Genomic DNA, 19,273 nt, shown 5'->3' with positions numbered 1-19,273 from the left:
GGAATATAAGAGCCAATCTAAAGGCACTTCTGATTGCTAAGGCTGAAACAATTTGAGCAACAAGATAAGTAATAATAGTGTTGGACCCATAGAATAAAATATCCATGAGTTCATACTAATATAAATAGAGGCATTACAATTTTTTCTTGCAGTGAAATAAATTCCAATTAATAAATGTGTAAAGAAGGAGGGAAGTAGCAAATTGCCATTAGATGATTACCACAGTGGTAATTGTTGCAGATGGATTCCCCTAATGGCATGCAATGGTTTTCAGAGTAAAGGGATGGATTTGTATAATCTGAAAGTATTTCCCCTATGATTTTTTTTTTTTTTTTTTGTAATTTGATGTTTTTTTTTTTTTGTAGTATATCCACAGTGTTGTGCAATTACTGCCACTGTCTAACTCCAGACCAACAGTGGTCAATCCTCATTCCTTCCTTCCTGCAGCCCCTGACAGCCATTGATCTACTGTTTCTATGAATTTGTCTATTCTGCACATTTCATGTAAAAGTAATCATATGATACATGCTTTTTTGTCTCTGGCTTTCACTTAGCACAACATTTTCAAGGTTCATCAATGTTGTAGGATGTATCAGTATTTATGGCTCCTTTTAATGGTGAATAATATATGGATATACTACTTTTGTTTATTCATTTATCAAATGATGGACATTTGGGTTGTCCCCTGATACCCAATATAATGGTATTAGAAGGTGGGGCCTTAAAAAAAGGAGGTGATAAGGTCATCAGAGTTCCACACCCCATGAATAGGATTAGTGAAGAGGCTTGAGGATGCCTCCTGGCCCCTTCTACCATGTGAAAACACTTAGAAGGCACCTTCTATGAGGAACAGGCTCTCACCAGACACTGAAACTGCTGGTGTGATCTTGGACTTCCCAGTCTCCAGAACTGTGAGCAATAAATTTGTATTGTTTATAAATTACCCAGTCTAAGTTACTTTGTTATAGGATCCCTAACGGACTAGGACACACTCTAAGAAAGCCATTAAAGCAGATGCTTTTGGTTCCCTGCCCAGACTCCCTGGGATCTCCTTTTCCCATAGGGAGTGTTTCTTCCCCAGCTACTGTGGGGGTTCAAGACTCCCTCTTGCCACCTGTTCCTGGACCCTCTGAGGAGTCAAAGCTTCTTTGCCCAGAGCTTCTGCCTCCACCTGCTCTGGTAGCTGTGGCCTCTGACTGCCAGGAGGGCGTAGGTGGGGGTACAAAGTCCTCCCTGCCTCCTCATTTCCTGTCAACTGGAGAGCATCCTTTAATAAACCATGTGCACATGAAGCCCTGACTTGGTTCTTCTCCATGGGTGTCTCATCCTTCTTAGACCAGAAGGCTAGCAGTGATGTTCTTCTCATGATGATTGCGGAATACAATACAACCATGCAAGCACATTTCAAACATCTGTTTGTGGCCCATTTGTCAGCATCCCACTGGCCAACGTGTATGATAAGCAAAATCCAAAGTCAAGGTGTGGGAAGGTACACTCTGCAATGGGAGGAACTGTAAGGTCACATGGCAGAGAGTGTGACAAGCAGGGAGGAAGAAAACAGGTGGCAATGTTGCAGTCTACCATAGATTACCCCCCAACCAAGAAAACAAGAGTTGTTATCTGGGTCCTGGCCTGTGACTGAAGTCAGTGACAGTCCCAGTGGGAGTCAAAATTCAAGCGTGAGGTGGCCTTACTCAATATGGACAGGGCTTTTTGCTTGATACGGACAGGGTTTTCTAGGCTAGGATACTGAGCCTTGGGATCAGCTCTGAAGGAGCCAGAGGTGGGAAAACAGACACTGTAGGCTTTGCAGACCTGTTTGCCTTCCTGGATCCAGACATTATTTTCTGCCTGTCCCCTTGCTCTCCATCCCCCTAACTCGTTACCTGTATGTATCTTGTTTTCTTTTTGCTCTGATTTGCCCTTCCCTTGTGTTCTGGTACATTTTCTTCTGTTGCAGGGGCTCTTGAAGGATGCAGATCAGATTATACTATCTTTCTAACTTGGACATTTCCCCAGTGGAGAAGTATTTGAAATACTGCATTTCCTGTTGCTTTTGCCACTGCTGCTGCCATGACGTGTTTAGTATATTATAAATGAGCACAACCTGTATTTTGAGTTAATGCTATTGTGGTTGCTCTTGCCCCCTGTGGTGGCTTATGTGAAGGGAGTAATTTTGGAATTTTCCTCAAAATAACTTGATTCACATAAGATCCTAGCCTCTTTTTCGGCGAGCTTAGCACATTATAACCTATTATGTCTGAAGCTTATAAACTCACATGCTTTTTTCTTTTCCACTTCTACCTTTGATCAAAAGTTTGAAAATTTAAAATACGATTTTTATTATATTACTAGTATTAGTACCGTTATTACTAAAAATAACTATTAACATGACTAATTACTATTATAACTCTACCTGCCCTAGTAAAAATCCTTCTTGGCCTTTCCATATAACTCTAGGTCAGCTAGGAATTCCCTCTTTCATTTAAACATTTTCACTCAACAAATGATTATTATTTTTTTAATTTAGAGACAAGTTCTCATTCTGTTGCCCAGGCTAGAGTGCAGTGGCGTGATCATAGCCCATTGCTGCCTTGAACTCCTGAGCTCAGGTGATCTTCCCACCTCAGACTCCAAGTGGCTAGGACTATAGGAGTATGCCATCGTGCCTGGCTAATTTTTTTATTTTATTTTTTTTGTACAGATGGGGTCTCACTGTGTTGCCCAACCCCTGGCCTCAAGTGATCCACCTGCCTTGGTCTCCCAAAGTGCTGGAATTACAGGTGTGAGCCACCATACTCAGCTAATTTTAAATTTTTTTCTAGAGATGGGATCTCATTGTGTTGCCCAGGCTGGTCTCTAACTCCTGGGCTCAGGTGATCCCCTCACCTCAGCCTCCCAAAATGCTGGGACTATAGGCAAGGGCCTCCTCACCTGACCAACAAATGATTATTGAGAGTTCATTATATGCTAGGTCATGTGATAGAACCTGAGGATAAAATGGTGAGCACTTATATTCACCAGATAAATAAAAAAACTAATGTGTAATTACTGATGGTGATAAGTGCTATAAAGGATTCATGGGCCGGGCGCGGTGGCTCAAGCCTGTAATCCCAGCACTTTGGGAGGCCGAGACGGGCGGATCACGACGTCAGGAGTTCGAGACCATCCTGGCTAACACGGTGAAACCCCGTCTCTACTAAAAAATACAAAAAACTAGCCGGGCGAGGTGGTGGGCGCCTGTAGTGCCAGCTACTCGGGAGGCTGAGGCAGGAGAATGGCGTAAAAACCCGGGAGGCGGAGCTTGCAGTGAGCTGAGATCCGGCCACTGCACTCCAGCCTGGGCGACACAGCAAGACTCCGTCTCAAAAAAAAAAAAAAAAAAAAAAGATTCATGGTGCTGTGAAATCTTTTGGAGGCAGGTAAATCTAGTGTGAGAAAATAGAGGATGTCTTTCAGAAGAAGTGACTTTAGCTGGGATTGGAAGGATGAGGAGATGGAGGCTGAGTGTGGGAAGAGGATTCTGGGCAAAAGGAACAGCACATGGAATGGCCCCCTGGTAGGAGGTAGCATGGTTCTTTCAGAAGGATGGAAAAAGTGCCTAGAGCATAGGAATGAGGAGTGGACAAGGCTGGAGAGGCAGGCCAGGGCTAGATACTGCAGGGCCTCATTGACCAGGGTGAGGATTTTCATCTTTATTTTCAGAACAGTAGGAGGCCATGAAACGGTTTGAAGCAGGAGAATGACATAGGTTTGGTATTTTGGAAAAGAAAAATCAGTCACTGTAAAGAACAGTTTGATTGGGAGGTGAATCAGGGAGGCCAGTTAGAAAGCTATGATAGGGTCTAGATGAGAGATGGCGATGGTTCAGACAAAAGCAGTGGGGGAAGATGGAAAGAAGAGTATGCATTCAAGACACACATAGCAGGAAAAATCAACCAGTTTGGGAGGTAGATTGGGTATCAATGTGGTAGAGTAAAGGGGGATGGCAGGGATGATGTGTTTAGCATACATCCAGGAAGGGACTATTGTCTTGTCAGTTTGGGATCTCTCCAGGTGAGGCAGCTTCTCCCCTTCAAACATTCAGAGATTGGATTAGTACTAAAGAAATTACCTCTTGCCCTATGATCATAGGAATAGGATAGAAGTTGCCAGTTTTGTTATTCTTGCCAGTATTCAGCCTCATCTCCTCCCAGAACCATCTTCTGCAGCTGTTTGATGAATATTTTCCTATCCTAGGAAGATGAACCCAGGCTTCCTGGTGGTACCAAGCCAGCAACCCCCACAGTCCTTCCAGTTAGTTCTGTGGCCTAGTCTCTCCTCAGCTTCTGTGGCCTATTGGGTTCTGTCTCAGTGCATTTGCGCATGGGGCTTCCTTGCTATGGTATTCCCTTTATTCCTAGTCTGGGACTCACTTTTTGCTTCATTTGACTCCTAACTTTATCAGGAGGGCCACCCCAGAGAAGGATTTTTCCACTGCACTCTGAACATTTTTTTTTTTGAGACAGAGTCTCACACTATTACCCAGGCTGGAGTGCAATGGCGTGATCTTGGCTCATTGCAACCTCCGCCATTCAGGTTCAAGCAGTTCTCCTGCCTCAGCCTCCCAAGTAGCTAAGATTACAGGTTCCTGCCACCACATTTGGCTAATTTTTGTATTTTTAGTAGAGATGGGGTTTCACCATTTGCCAAGGCTGGTCTTGAACTCCTGACCTCAGGTGATCCACCTGCTTTGGCCTCCCAAAGTGTGAGCCACCATGCCTGGCCTGAACATGTTTTTTATCCTTGAAAATAATGGTTGGGGTTAGAGGGAAATCATTATGCACATACTTCTATATACTGTATGTAGTTTCCCATTTTTTTAAAGTAAAACATACAGAAACTCCCTACTGAAGTGGGGTGGCAGGAGCAGAAACAGCATGGTGTGCAATATCCCTGTCTTCTTGATTGGGAATAGAGTGACTGGTGGAACTCAGAGTTTTCTCTGGGCCTCCCAGAATTGAGAAAACTGTTGACTACTTGCCTATATCATTATCCTTCTATTCTTGAGTTTACCTGATTATTTGAGAGAACTTGTGCTGTGTGCTTCCTTGGGAGGAATTTTTTCTGAAAGTCATTGATTTGGTTTCTTAAATCAAACTTAACACCAGCAAGGCAGTGCTATCCTCTGGCAGGAGAAAGCAGAGTCAAAGTCCAGGTGTCAGAAGCACCATCTTTGCTTCAAATCTTCCATCTCCTGAAAAGCCTTTTCCCGGAAATTCTCCATCCCTACAGCAGTTTCATGAATGAATGAATGGGTGTAGCATTCCATTTGTAGTATGTGCTACTGCACAGTTGCTTTTTAACTATACTTGAGTAGTTTTGTGCAGTGCATAGGAATAGCCCATCGATTCACAACACTTGTTTTTCCTAGCTATGGATCAACTCCATAGATAGATAGGTGGGTGTAGGTTTTCAGTTTCTCTTGGCTCCACTCCCTGCCTCCTTGGCTTGCTCTGTCCTCTTGCCTTCCAGTCTCTTCCTTCTTCCTTTTCATAACATTAAGTGTCATACATTTTATGTGCCAAGCCCTGGCCTAAGGGCTGGGAAATCAAAAAGGAGGAAATACAGTCCCTTTGCTTAGGAAGGAGAGAGCCTCATCGAAGGAGCCTAATTAAACAGATGCAGGTGGTGAGGTGTAAGCTTGCTGGGATGGCAGGCTGTCTGGGGTTCTGTGGGACTGTCAGGGGAGGGGCAGGAAGAGTGTCATGGAAGAGACAGTAATGTAGCATGTCCTGAGGAATGAGTAGGTATCTACCACTTACCTGCCGCACATAACACAAAGCTTTTATTAGCTCAAGAAAACATAGAATAGTTTAAATATGCAGGTTCTAATTGGGGGACGTTGGTCTCTAGATTCAAGTATGAATCTTCTTGCCCATCTTACCCCATTCCCTTACAGATTTCCTTTATAGATTAGCTAAGTGAGTATGTGCGAGTGGTGTGTGTGTTCACAGGAGAGAGATGGGTGGATTGAGGAGGTAACTGAACACAGCTGAGTTGTGTCTTCATGAACTAGTAAGTCCTGTTGCTTGTTGGCCATCCTGGTGACTTTCCAAGGACCTTGTACCTCATGAGCGTTTTCTCTTCTTGGCTTTTAGGGCAGGCTGTTCCTGCAGGATCCCACGTACGGCTGAATCTTCAGACTGGGGAAAGAGAGGCAAAACTCCAATCTGAGGACAAGTTCCGAAATAATTTGAAAGGCAAAAGGTACAGTGTCAACCTTAGGGACTGGGAGGCTAAGTGATGACATTGATTTTGTATTGTAATACTTAAAACGTTGCCCAAATTCATGTGGCTTTTTTAAATTTGAAATTTAATAGCATAGAATTTGTGATAAATCTGTCAGGGTTTTATGAAGGTTTACTTCTACAGTCTTTGGAAAGAGATAGTTTGCAAAGCAAATTGATACTTTAAAAAAGGCTGTAGGGGGAATGCTTAACCTGCTTTAAAAATGAAGCTATTTTTCCCAGTACTTTAAGAGCACCCATTTGAATCCCAACAATTAATGCGCTGATTACAGATGAGTCATCTATTCATTAAAACAGGCCTGTTAGGCCTTCTGCTTTGCAGTAATACTTCCTTGGTGAACAATAAAATTGCATTTTAAAGTCTTTAATTCAGACTAACTTTTCCTCTCGTTAGTCAGTATTAAAACAGGCTTTCTTGTAGTATAAAAGTAGAAGCTACTGCCATTCTCCACTGGCTAGAGATTGCCTTATTCCTCAATAACCGGGTTAGATTATCCAGTTTTAGAGAATGCAGTGTTGCCATTTTTCTTTTTGTTGCCTTAAATTAGCATCCTTTCTTTTGCTCGATATTTCCTGAATGAAGGGGAGGGAGGTTGAGGCATGGAGTTGCAGGGGTTGCTGCAATTGTGCATTTTGAAAGCTCAGTAGAAATACCAGCCATGAAATTTCTAACACAGGGACCAGCAAATTATGGCCTGTGGGCCTTACTGGGACTGCTCCCTCCTTTGGTTCAGTCTGCAAATGAAATTGGTTTTTACATTTCTTAAAGGTTGGAAAAAAATCAAAAGGTAATATTTCATGACTCATGAAAATGTATGAAATTCAGATTTCAGTGTCCATAAATAAAGTTTTAATGGGACACAGCCATGCTCATTTGTTTACATATTGTCTGTGGCTGCTTTCTTGCTCCAATGACAGGGTTGATTAATTGGGACAGACACCATATGGATCACAGAGCCTAAAATAGTATCCGGTCATTACAGATAGTTTGCTGACCCTGTGCTAAAACATGTAAGAATTGGGAATTATTAGTTACGGATTGAGTGTGGTTAGTGTTACTCAGTCCTTGGATGATGATGGTGATGATGATGATGATGATGATTTTTTTTTTTTTAGAGATAGGGTCTTGCTCTGTTGCCCAGGCTGGAGTAAAGTGGTGTGATCATAGTTCACTGTAACCTCGAACTCTGGGGCTCAAGCAATTTCATTGCCCCAACCTCCTGAGTAGGCTGGGGCTGCAGGTGTGTGCCACTATGCCTGGCTATTTAAAAAAAAATTTTTTTTTGTAGAGACAGGGTCTCACTTTATTGCTCAGGCTGGTCTTAAACTCCTGGACTCAAGTGATCCTCCTGCCCTGGCCTCCCAAAGTGCTTGGATAACAGATGTGGACCACTGTGCCCCGCCTAGATTTTATAATTTAAACTGTATTTTGCAGGTGGGACGTGGTGGCTCACACCTGTAATCCCAGCACTTTGGGAGGCCAAGGCGGGTGGATCACCTGAGGTCAGGAGTTCAAGACCAGCCTGGCCAACATGGTGAAACCCTGTCTCTACTAAAAATACAAAAATTAGCTGGGTGTGGTGGCAGGTGCCTGCAATCCCAGCTACTCAGAAGGCTGAGGCAGAAGAATCACTTGAACCTGGGAGGCGAAAGTTGCAATAAGCCAAGATTGCACCATAGCACTCCAGCCTGGGCGACAGAGCAAGACTCTGTCTCAAAAAAACTAAAACAAAAACCCATTATTTTGCAGTTAGATGTAATTAGAAGGAGGTCCTAGAGACCCACTTCTTACCTTAGTCTTTTCGTTGACATGCCTGTCAGAAAGTCACTCAGCTGGTTCATATGTACTTTTGTCAGGTGGCACTCACCCCACAAAACAGCCTGTTCAGATTTAGACAGTTTTCACTGTTGGAAAATTCTACTTCATATTGAGATAGAGGCATTTGTTCTCCTTACAGTCACGCCAAATTGGGAAGGATCTTTCATCTTCCCTCATCCCTCCAGATAGGCCTATACTTGGAGTGACCCAGGTCAGAAAATTACTCCTTTCTCACAACCATGTAAGAAATAATCAGCTGTCATTATCATGGCCCCTGCCAAACTTCTTTCGTGCACAATACACACATATTTCAGTGTCTCAAAGTACTTTTAGGAAGTCTTTTTTCACATGTAATCCAAGTCTTATTTTCTGAAGAAAATAATCTATTCTTTTCTTAGCTTATGAATATTGAGTTAGGGGTTGGGCGCAGTGGTTCATACCTGTAATACCAACAGTTTGGGAGGCTGTGGATCATTGGAGCCTAGGATTTGAAGACCAGCCTGGGTAACAGGATGTGTGTCTCTGCAAAACATATAAAAATTAGCCGGAGGTGGTGGCACACACTTGTAGTCCCAGCTACTCGCAGGGCTGAGTTGGGAGGATCACTTTAGCCTGTGAGGCAGAGGTTGCAGTGAGTCAAGATTGTACCACTGCACTCCAGCCTGGGGAGCAGAGACAGACCCTGTCTCAAAACAAACAAACAAACAAAAAAAACCACCAAAAACAAAAATTAGCTGGGTGTGTGGGTATGTGAGTGTGTGGTGTGTATTATGCCTGTAGTCCCAGTTACTCAGGAGGCTGAGATGGGGACAGTCCATTAATCCAAAATTCATGGCAGTCTCTCTACTATGTTGTGTGGCTGGCCACATTGCTACCTAGAGCTGCAATGCATGCTGGCTCTACAGTCTGGGACAGAAGACCCTGACTCTGGCTTGTCTCAGAGAGTTCCTTTAGTACTGCCTTATTTCATTGCACATAGTTGGCTCTTAGCAACAGGTTTTCATTTGCTATTTATGCTTTAGGCTTTGCCATCTCTACTGGTTTTAGTCCATATCCCTGTCAACATCTCCATAGTACATCTCTCTTTTTGCCCTGGAGTAACCAGCTTCTTTGACTGTTCCTCCTGGGTTTGGAGGACTGAGGGTAAAACCACATTCAAGTTGTGCCATCTTGGGTTGAACATTTACCAAGGTCCAGTATGGTATAGTGGTTAAGAGGTTGGGCTAAGGACAGGGCCATTTACTTCCTCCATTGATTTATTTCACGAAAACCTATTGAGTGCCCATGTGCCAGGCATTGGGATACAGCAGTAAACAAAACAACCTCCACAAGGCTGGCGAACAGAAAACCAGGTACATAAGCACATAAGTAAGATATTATCTGGTCATTACTGATAGTTTGCTGACCCTGTTCTAAAACATGTAAGTACTGGGAATTAATCATGGATTAATTAACTGGCCCCAAAGGGAGGAAGGAAAGGAACCAATGTGGCTGATCTCAGGAACCTGTCAAAGACTAGATTGGTAACCTCACTGAGATCCCTGGAGCTGATCCAAGTCACAGCCATGCATCTTGACTAGAGAGAAGACATCCGTTGGGGAGCAAGGTTTTATCACTAGCACTTATTTCAGTTCAGGGAACAGAGGCAAGAACAAGGATGATATGGACAAAAAGAATAATTAACTCTTTATGCAAAGGGTTAGGTTTATAGGTTTAGGAGTTAGGACATTTCAGACAGATGAAACAACAGGAAGTCCCAGGCTTTATCAAGGAAAAGGCTTTGTCAAGTAGGAGAAGCAAGAAAACAATCAAGGTGACTAGAGGAGAAGAGAGAAGGAAGGAAACCGATAGGAGATGAGATTGGAGAGGTATGTGGGGGCCAGAATATGTAGCTTTTGAGGAACATGTTGTATGTTCTTCATTCACATTTAATTGTAATGGAAAACCATTGGAAGATTTTTTTTCCCCCCTAAGATGGTGTCTTGCTCTGCTACCCAGGCTGGAGTGCAGTGGCACCATTTCAGCTCACTGCAACCTCCGCCTCCCGGGTTCAAGCAATTCTCCTGCCTCAGCCTCCCAAGTAGCTGGTATTACAGATGCCCACCACCACACCTGGCTAATTTTTGTATTTTTAGTAGAGACGGGGTTTCACCATGTTGGCCAGGCTGGTCTTGAACTTCTGACCTCGTGATCTGTCCACCTCGGCCTCCCAAAGTGCCGGGATTACTGGTGTGAGCCACCATGCCCAGCTGCCATTGGAAGATTTTAGGTAGGAGGGTGATTTAGTTGCTGTGTGTCTGGAGATGAGATTGACAGTGGACAAAAGAAGACAGAATTAGGATGTCATTTCAGTAGATCAGGTAAGACATAATGGGCTCAAGCAATCCTCCCACCTCAGGCTTCTGAGTAGCTAAGGCCACAGGCGCACACCACCATGCCTGGCCAGTTTTCAAGTTTTTTGTAGACAGAGTCTAGGGTATCATAACAGAGACTGAATGAATTTGGAGATTTAATTTGGAGGTAGACTCAAGAGGACTTGCTTATGATTTCAACGTAGAGGTTGAAGGAAGATGCAGGGAGGGACACGGATTGAGGATAAAGCCTCATTTTGGAGTTTGAGCAACTGGGTGGTTGTTGGTACTATTTATTGAAATAGAAAAGTTGGGAGACGGACAGACTTATAAGGAGAAGAATCAAGAGCCATGTTTTAGATTCAATAAGTTTGAAGTACTTGTTAAACATTTTAGATACAGATCTATCAGGTAGTTGTGCAAGACTCTGATTGGTGCTCAGGGGAGAGGTTGGGCTGGAGATGTTAATGTTGAGATCACTAGCAGATAGGTTTTTAAAGTAACTAGGGGAGGATGTCGAGGTGGAGAAGATTGACAGGGCTGAACTCCAAGGCATTCTGGGCTATGTGGCTCAGGTAGGAGATGAGGAACCAGCAAGAGTTGGAGAAGGAGTGAGGAAGTGAAAGAGCCATGAGAGTGAGGTAACAAGCCAGGAAAGGCGAGTGGTTTTTTTTGTTTGTTTGTTTTTTGTTTTTTTTCCGACAGGGTTTCGCTTTGTCGCCCAGGCTGGAGTGCAGTGGCGTAATCCCGGATCACTACAACCTGGGCTCAAGCAATCCTCCCACCTCAGGCTTCTGAGTAGCTGGGGCCACAGGCACACACCACCATACCTGGCTAATTTTCAAGTTTTTTGTAGAGACAGAGTCTTACTATGTTGCCCTGACTGGTCTTGAACTCCTGGGCTCAAGCAGTCCTCCCTCCTCGGCCTCCCAAAGTGCTGGGATTACAGGCATGAGCCACTACACCTGACTGAGAGTTTTTTAAGAAGGGAGGGTGAACTGTGCAAATGCAGCTTAGTGGTTGAGGAACATGAAGTGAGTGAAGAAGGGTCCATCGGATTGGTCATCAGTTATTGCTAATTTTGATTAGCAGTGTAAGTGGAGTTGTGAGGACAGAATCCAGATTACAGTAAATGGCAGTATAAATAGGAGTAAAAAAGGTGGGGATAGTGAGTGAAAACAATGTGTTCATAAAGCGTTACTCTGAATGAGAGCAGGGAAATGGCAGGATAACCAGAAGAGACTGTGGGGTAAAAGGAGAGTTGGTGTGCTGATGGGAATAATCCAGCTGAAGGGAGAAATTGACGATGCAGGCAGGAGGGAGAGGTGTAATTATGGGAGTTAAAGCTTTTGTAAAGGCAAGTGCGATCTGGAACTAAGTTTAATAGGATCAGGGACACTCATCCATTATAGTAGGAAGGAAAGTAGAAAACATAGACTTAGGTGCAGGTTAGCTTGTAGAACTGATCATGGGAAAATGAAGTTTTGGTCTATTTTTCGTAGTGAAGAATGAAGTGAGACCACCAGATGACTGTTTTGTGTGTGTGCGTGAACTTGAGTGCACATGTGCGTGCTTGTATGTACGTAGTTGGGACTGAGAGTGGGTGATGAGAGATGGATTAGGAGAGTGAGACTGATGAGATACACGGCAGAGATACATGGCATAATGGGATTAGTCCTGACCGAGTCTTACAGGAGGGAGGAGATAATGTGTTCAAGCTATGGTTCCTGAATATGTAGCTCCCTTGGGTATGTGGGGCGGAGCAGTGGTATCCTCATGCACTGGCAGTGGATGATGCTCTGTAGGGAGAAGGATTCAGGATTCTCTCCCTACGTTGTAGGATTGTGGTAACTATTTGAATGAAATATTACTTAAAGGGATTAACAAACTGCCTAACACATGGCTAAATGCTCAATAAATGAGTTACTAGCTATTATTAATTAGTTTAGGAGGACTGAGGTTTAGAGAAGGTGAGTGTTTTTCTCAGAGCCCTAAAATGTCTCTAGGAAGAATGAAAGCCCTTAGTACATGAGAACTGAGGCCTGCTGGAATCTCAGACTATGAGACTGACGTGCTCTTCCTGCCTGGAGTAGAGCAGACCAGTAGCCCCTTCCTCCTCACCTCTGAAATCTTGTGGGCATTCCAGGATATAGGAATCCTGAACCCAACGCCAGGCAGACAGTCTTGTTAAGCACAGTCCACACTCCACTCTTCCCTTCATCCACATCATTCTTGTGCTTACCTCTGTTCATTGAACTAAAATGAATGCTAGTGGTAAAACCTTGCTCCCACATGATGGATGTCTTCTCTCTGGTTAAGACACGTAGCTGTGGCTTGGATCAGCTCCAGGGAATTTTGTGAGGAGACCATTCTGGTCTTTGGCAGGTTCCTGAGATTATAGCCACGTTGATTCCTTTCCCTCCTCCCCTTGGAGGCTGGCCGTGGAAGGGGCTGACCTTGATTCTGCTCCTTAGTATCTCAGATCCATTCCTTGGTCAGGTTGAGACATACCTCCTGCCTCTCCTCTGTGCTCAGAGGTTGGTCTTACAGTGTGAATCTATCCAACTTGTTTTTGTAGACAGGCTGCTTTGTCTAATCAGATCAGGCACACACTGTGGGACTCAGGGCCCTGTTGTCCCCTTTCATGGAAAAATATATTAATAAATAAGGGTGCACGTTACTCCCTGTGTCTGAGTCCACTTCCCTCTGAGAGGTCCTGCCTGAGGGAGGAGCATTGCACAGGTATTCCAGGCTTATTTCTGCCTTGAGAAGCTGGCTGAGAGCCTCTGTTCATGGTTGGCTTCTGTCTGCCCCATGCCATTTCTTCCTCTCTCATGGAATGATCCCATTTTCAGCTGTGTCTTTCCTCTTCTAGCTTCAAGGTAAGGTCACTCTGTTAGACTTCTGGCTGACTGAAGGCAAAGGTATGATAGTACACTCAGAGTTAGAGCTGGCCTGGCTTTGCTTACCTTAGGGTGCCATTTACCCAGGGACATTTTCTTTCTTGGGAAATATGATGCTCCCCTCTTATTTATTTTTAGAGACAGGGTCTGACTCTGTTGCCCAGCTGTGGGAGTACGGTGACACAATCATAGTTTACCACAGCCTTGAACCCCTGGGCTCAAGTGATCCTCCTGCTTCCCACGTAGCCGGGACCACAGGCACGTACCATCACATCCCAGCTAATATGTTTAAAGTTTTTGTAGAGATGGGATCTTGCTATCCTTCCATCTTGGCCACCCAGAGTACTGGGATTACAAGTGCGAGCCACCAAGCCTAGCCATGCCTCCCTCTTTACTCTCAGTTTTCTTTGGACAGGCTGGATATCAACACCAACACCTACACATCTCAGGACCTCAAGAGCGCACTGGCAAAATTCAAGGAGGGGGCAGAGATGGAGAGTTCAAAGGAAGACAAGGTGTGTGATGATTTTTTCCTGTGAGTATAAGCCTGCAGCATGGCCTTGTTGTTTTTGCAGAGAATGGACTCATTTTTATGGGAACTCTTGCAATAAATATGGGATAACAATATTGTAAAATAATTTAAAGAACCATTAATGACAAATAAGTAACCCTTTTAAACTATTAAAAAGAAGTGCTGGGAGCATTTCTGTCATGGTTTAGGTTAGAATTCTGTTTGCCATCCCTTGTCTTCAAACAGCTCCCTATGCTTGGAGAAATTGAGGCACCGAGCAGGGGTGGCCATTCTCTCCATTATCACGGGCATGAGTGGAGTGAGTAGACTTTACGGCCCAGATCTCTGCCTCACTTACACTTGAATTAGACACAGGCTTGTTCCAAAAGAAAGAGGAGCTGGCCCGGGAAGCAAGAAGCCCGAATCCTTGTCCTTGTCCTTTGAACATGTAGCAAATGTGTTTCTTCTAGGCCTCAGGTTCCTTAAATTTAAAACATAGGGCTGGAACAAGAGGATGACTGAGGTTTCCTCCAGCTCTAAATTTCTCTACAAGCTAAGGGAATGAGAGGAGGAAAAGGTGAAGAATTACAGCCCCTGGCCATGCCCCTAATGCGTGGGAGGGCTCACAGCTACAGGTCTATACCAGGAAGAAATCTCACTCTTAGATGGATCATGAGCTCTTGGAGTCATTTCTCTGTATTTCTGTTTGAGTCCTGTCAGTGTTTGAAAGAACCTTCTCTGATGGCTGCCTTAGAGACCTAAGTTCTCGTTCTCCCTCCCTCTTCTCCTTACAGTCCCCATTTGCCTTTTTTTTTTTTTTTTTGAGACAGAGTTTCGCTGTGTGACCCAGTTGGCCTTGTTGTTTGTGTGGTGGTACGATCTTGGCTCACTGCAAGGTCTACCTCCCGGGTTCAAGTGATTCTCCTGCCTCAGCCTCCTGAGTAGCTGGGATTACAGGTGCCTGCCACTACACTGAGCTAATTTTTATGTTTTTAGTAGAGATGGGGGTTTCACCATGTTGGCCAGGTTGGTCTCGAACTCCTGACCTCAAATGATCTGCCCACCTTGGCCTCCCAAAGTGCTAGGATTACAGGCATGAACCACCGTGGTTGGCACTTGTTTGCCTTTATTTACCTCTTCACTCCTTCCCCTGAATCCAGGTAATATCTTAGAGAGACAGCATTAGGCTTTTGACAGCTTGTGTATTACTGGAAGAAGCCATAGGTTGTTTTGATCCTTTAGAACTAAATATTTCTGGGAAAATGAACCTTTTGGGGGATAGGAAGCTGGTGTTTACCTGTTTAAGTGTGTGAAATGCAGGCCCAGTCTCCACGTCTTTACTCATCTTACCAAAATCACTTCTCCTACATGGAGAGTGTATGTGGTGTGGGAGGGCACATGGCTCAGTGGCAGCAGCAGTGGGTGAAGGAAGGCAATGCTCGCAATTGCATCCTACCACAGATGTATTAGCCGAGGGGCTGAGGAGAAGCACATCTGCCTGGTACAGGTGAGGCCAGGAGAGGAGTGCCTGGGTGCCTAGAACAGGGCCTGGCCAGCGTTTTGGCTCCTTCCCACTCACTGTCGGCTCCATGTGGGACCGATGGGAACATTAAAAACCTCCTATTCAGCGTCTTCTCTGCGGATGGAGGACCCACTTAACCTTGTTCTCTTCTCTTTGCTTTCCCTGGGAGTGTGTTTGGATTTTCTTTTTTCAGGTGATGGCATTTCTCCCCACCCCAGTAATTCAATTAGTGTAGAAAAGTATGAATATTTATAAAATATTTAAAAATTACTTTTAATTTTTAAAATAAAATTAATTTAAATTTTAAATTAAAATTAATTTTTAAATTAAGTATTTAAAGATTACTTAAAAGTTCTAGTTGCTGATTTTTATAATTAAAAATACTCCTCTCAGCCGGGTGCAGCACTTTGGGAGGGCAAGGCGGGTGGATCATCTGAGGTCAGGAGTTTGAGACTAGCCTGGCCAACATGGTGAAACCCTGTCTCTACTGAAAATGCAAAAATTAGCCCGGCGTGGTGGCATGCATCCTAATCCCAGATACTCCAGAGGCTGAGGTGGGAGAATCACTTGAAATCGGGAGGTGGAGGTTGCAGTGAACCCAGATTGTGCCATTGCACTCCAGCTTGGGTGACAAGAGAGAAACTTCGTCTCCAAAAAAAAAAAAAAAGAAAAGAAAAAGAAAAAATACTCCTCTCCCCTTCAAGGGGATCCCAATATCAGCACCCAAATGCAAGACCCCAGCTCCTGCTCATTTGCACCAGCTGCTCACCTCTGAGGTCTGGCTATCATACTCTTTCCTTACTTATGTGGAACTTAGGTTGTTAGCACCATCATTGAGGTGCTAAGTCCTGGCGTCCTTCTGCTTTCATTTGGAGCCTATCTGGACTGACTCAGTTCACTGCCAATGTGCTCTTCGAGCTGGCGCCGGGATTGGCAAATAAATGGATTTGAAATTGGTTGGGGAGTTTCTTACATATATCAAGCTCTTGGCTACAGATAGCATCCTATTTTTGTTTATTAATCTTTAAACCTAGCCTATGTGGTGTCTTACAAGTACAGGATGGTGCTTTTGTGATTTATATAGACAATACTGTCAGATATTCGGCCATATCCTCTTAATTAAATGAGTGGGTTTTTGGGAATTGGATGTTTTTGGGGAGGAGAACATCAATTACAGTGTATCCACTGGTAGCTTAGTAGGTTTAAGTGAATCAGTCTTTCCCGGAGTTCCTTGGTTCTTGGAAAAGCTGTCTCTCCCAGCAGATTTGGGTTGTTATGGTTGAATCTCGTCTACTTATCCCTCTATTTCCATACAAATTGCTTAATGCTTTTATGTTTTATTATGTCTGCTATTGTTCACCTGTATTCTACAAATTATTATATTTTAAGATATGGCCTTCTTAAGCTTTTGATTCTTGGCAAGATGTAATAGACTCATTTCTCCCTATTCCCCCAGCTAAGGGTAACTAAAAACCCTGGACATAATACTAAAAGCAAATGTAGGAAGACTCTAAAACACAGTCAGAAGGCAGCAGACTGGCTAGGGACCTTGGAGCTTGGGAAATGACATGGCAGTGAGTTCCTTGGATTTTCTTTTTGTCCTCTATATATTTTAGACTGAGTGTTGGCAAATCCCACATCCTGAAAATGTCAACTGGCGCAGATTTTAAAAAGTTATAAGAAAAGCCTGCTATTTCTAGACAAAGAATTGAGCAAAGGGCATCCTAACAGAACAGAAACCTTATTTACAATACCTGTCCTACTCCTGTCAAAGATCATGAAAATCTCCCCACCCCACTTAGTGCCAGTGCAGTGGACACTGAGGTGGGGAGTCTGGACTTCTGCCTCCTATTTGGTGGTAGTAGCAAACTGTACTCTGATTCCTCCACCAGGATTGCCCGGGGCCAAGTGGAGAGCCTGAACTCGTATCTGTTCCTGACAGTAAAACAGTGGTAGAAGGCAGTGTTCTGCTTCCTCCATCAAGATGGTGTCAGTGGGAGTTGAGCAGAGCTTGACTTTTCACCCTCTGCCCAGTGGATACTCTCTGCTTCCCCTGCTGGTGTATTACCAACAGAGACCAAGCGTGGATCCTGATTTTCCATCCCCCATCTGACAGTAGCAGGCTGCTTATCCTGCTGAAGTGGTGTCAGCAGAGGCTAAGCAGGGAACTTGAATATCTGTCCTCTGCCTGGCAGCACCAACATGGTTTTTTACTTTTCCCTGATGATACGGTGTCCGCTGGGGTGAATGAAAAGTGTGTACTTCCACCCCCAACTTGGAGGCAGTGAGACAGTGTGAGGCAGCATTCTGTTTCCCTCTCTGGGGCAGTGCCAGTGGAATAAGTGAGAAGTATGAACTTCTACCCTCGGGCCAGCAGCAGTGAAGCAGTGCTCGATTCTCCCACCAAAGTGGTGTCAGTAGAGGCCCAGGGAGGAACCTAGACTTCCACTCCCAGTGGCCAGCATCCAGTGGTGGCAGGTGAAGCTGTTTCACTTCCCAACTAGAGAGTAAGGGTAGGATTTGGGAGAGAGGGGAGCTAGAGAAAGGGATTTTACATATGAAGTCCCAGACACACCCATTCAGTGACCCATACAAGAAACTGACAAGAATTAATACTACAAAAAGTTTAAGAACTGAACTATAGTGTGGAATGCTGCCCAGGTTTTTAGATTGACCTCTGGGTAGCACACAAAGGAAGCAGACCAGAGTAGCACTACAATGCTCTGAAAACTAAATTGTCATTGATGCCACAACCCACACAAGTGAGCCTGAATCAGTATACTAAACCTAAATAGGATGTCTACCTACTGAAAAAGATTAAGTGGGATCTGGAATTTCATAACTTAATACCCCAAATGTCTAGGATATAATTAAAAATTGCTTTTCATACCAAGAACCAGGAAAATCACAACTTGAATTAGACAATCAACAGATGCTGTTATGGATTGAATGTTTGTGTCTCCCCCAGATTCATAAGTTGAAGCCCTAATGCTGCAATGTAATGTTTGGAGTTAGGACCTTTGGAAGGTAATTAGATTTAGGTGAGGTCATGAGGGTTGGGCTTAAGAGGGATTAGTGTCCTTAGAAGAATAAGAGAGACCAGCACTCTCTCTCTCTACCATGTGAAGATACAGCTAAAAGGTGATTATCTGTAAGCCAGAAAGGGGACCCTCACCAGGAACCACATTGACTCATACCTTGATCTTGGACTTCCCCAGCATCCAGAATTGTGAGAAATAAATGTATGTTGTTTAAGCTACCCAGTATATGATATTTTGTTATAGCAGCCCGAGCAGACTGAGACAGATGCTAATACTGAAATGACTCAGAAGTTGAAATTATCTAACACGAATTTTAAAATAACTATTATAAAATTGCTTCAGCAAGCAGTTATGAGCACCCTTGAAACAAAGTCTCAGTAAGGAAACAGAAGATAAGAAAAAAGAACCAAATGGAATTATAGAACTGAACAATATAATAACTAAAATTTTAAAAGTCACTAGATAGGCTCAGTAGCAGAACAGAGATGACAGAAAAGAATCAGTAAACTTAAAGACAGATAAATAAAAATTACACAGTCTGAACAACAGAGAGAAGATAGATAGGAGAAAAAAAAATAAAAGAGCTTTAGGGACCTGTGGGACTGTAACAAAAGATCTAACATTTGTGTCATTGGAATTCCAGATGGACAGTAGAAAGAATATGGGGCTAGAAAATAATCAAGAAACAATGGCTAACAAATTCCGAAATGTGGTGAAAGGCATAAACTCACAGATTCATTAAGTGAATCCAGTGAATCCAAGTGAACTCCAGACAGGATAAACTCAAAGAAATCAACACCAAGATACATCACAGTTAAACTTCTGAAAACTAAAGA

At 43.7% G+C, this 19,273-nt stretch overlaps 1 protein-coding gene across 11 annotated transcripts in view; it reads left to right on the top strand.

Moving 5' to 3' along the window:
• Nucleotides 1-19,273, top strand: part of SIL1 (SIL1 nucleotide exchange factor) — a 242,322-nt gene that overhangs the window by 139,091 nt on the left and 83,958 nt on the right. For all 11 annotated transcript variants that reach the window (XR_012414144.1, XM_073994363.1, XM_045394936.2 and 8 more), the window contains 2 exons: nt 6,141-6,249; nt 13,779-13,878. Coding sequence is in view for 10 of the 11 variants with exons in the window: in XM_073994363.1 (XP_073850464.1) it covers nt 6,141-6,249; nt 13,779-13,878 (209 nt within the window). In the remaining variant the exon portion in view is untranslated. The remainder of the gene's footprint in view (nt 1-6,140; nt 6,250-13,778; nt 13,879-19,273) is intronic.

Source organism: Macaca fascicularis, chromosome 6, assembly GCF_037993035.2.
Source record: "Macaca fascicularis isolate 582-1 chromosome 6, T2T-MFA8v1.1".
Taxonomy (NCBI): domain Eukaryota; kingdom Metazoa; phylum Chordata; class Mammalia; order Primates; family Cercopithecidae; genus Macaca; species Macaca fascicularis.
The sequence above is the reverse complement of the archived record's forward strand: the minus strand, read 5'-3'. Positions and strand labels throughout refer to the sequence as shown.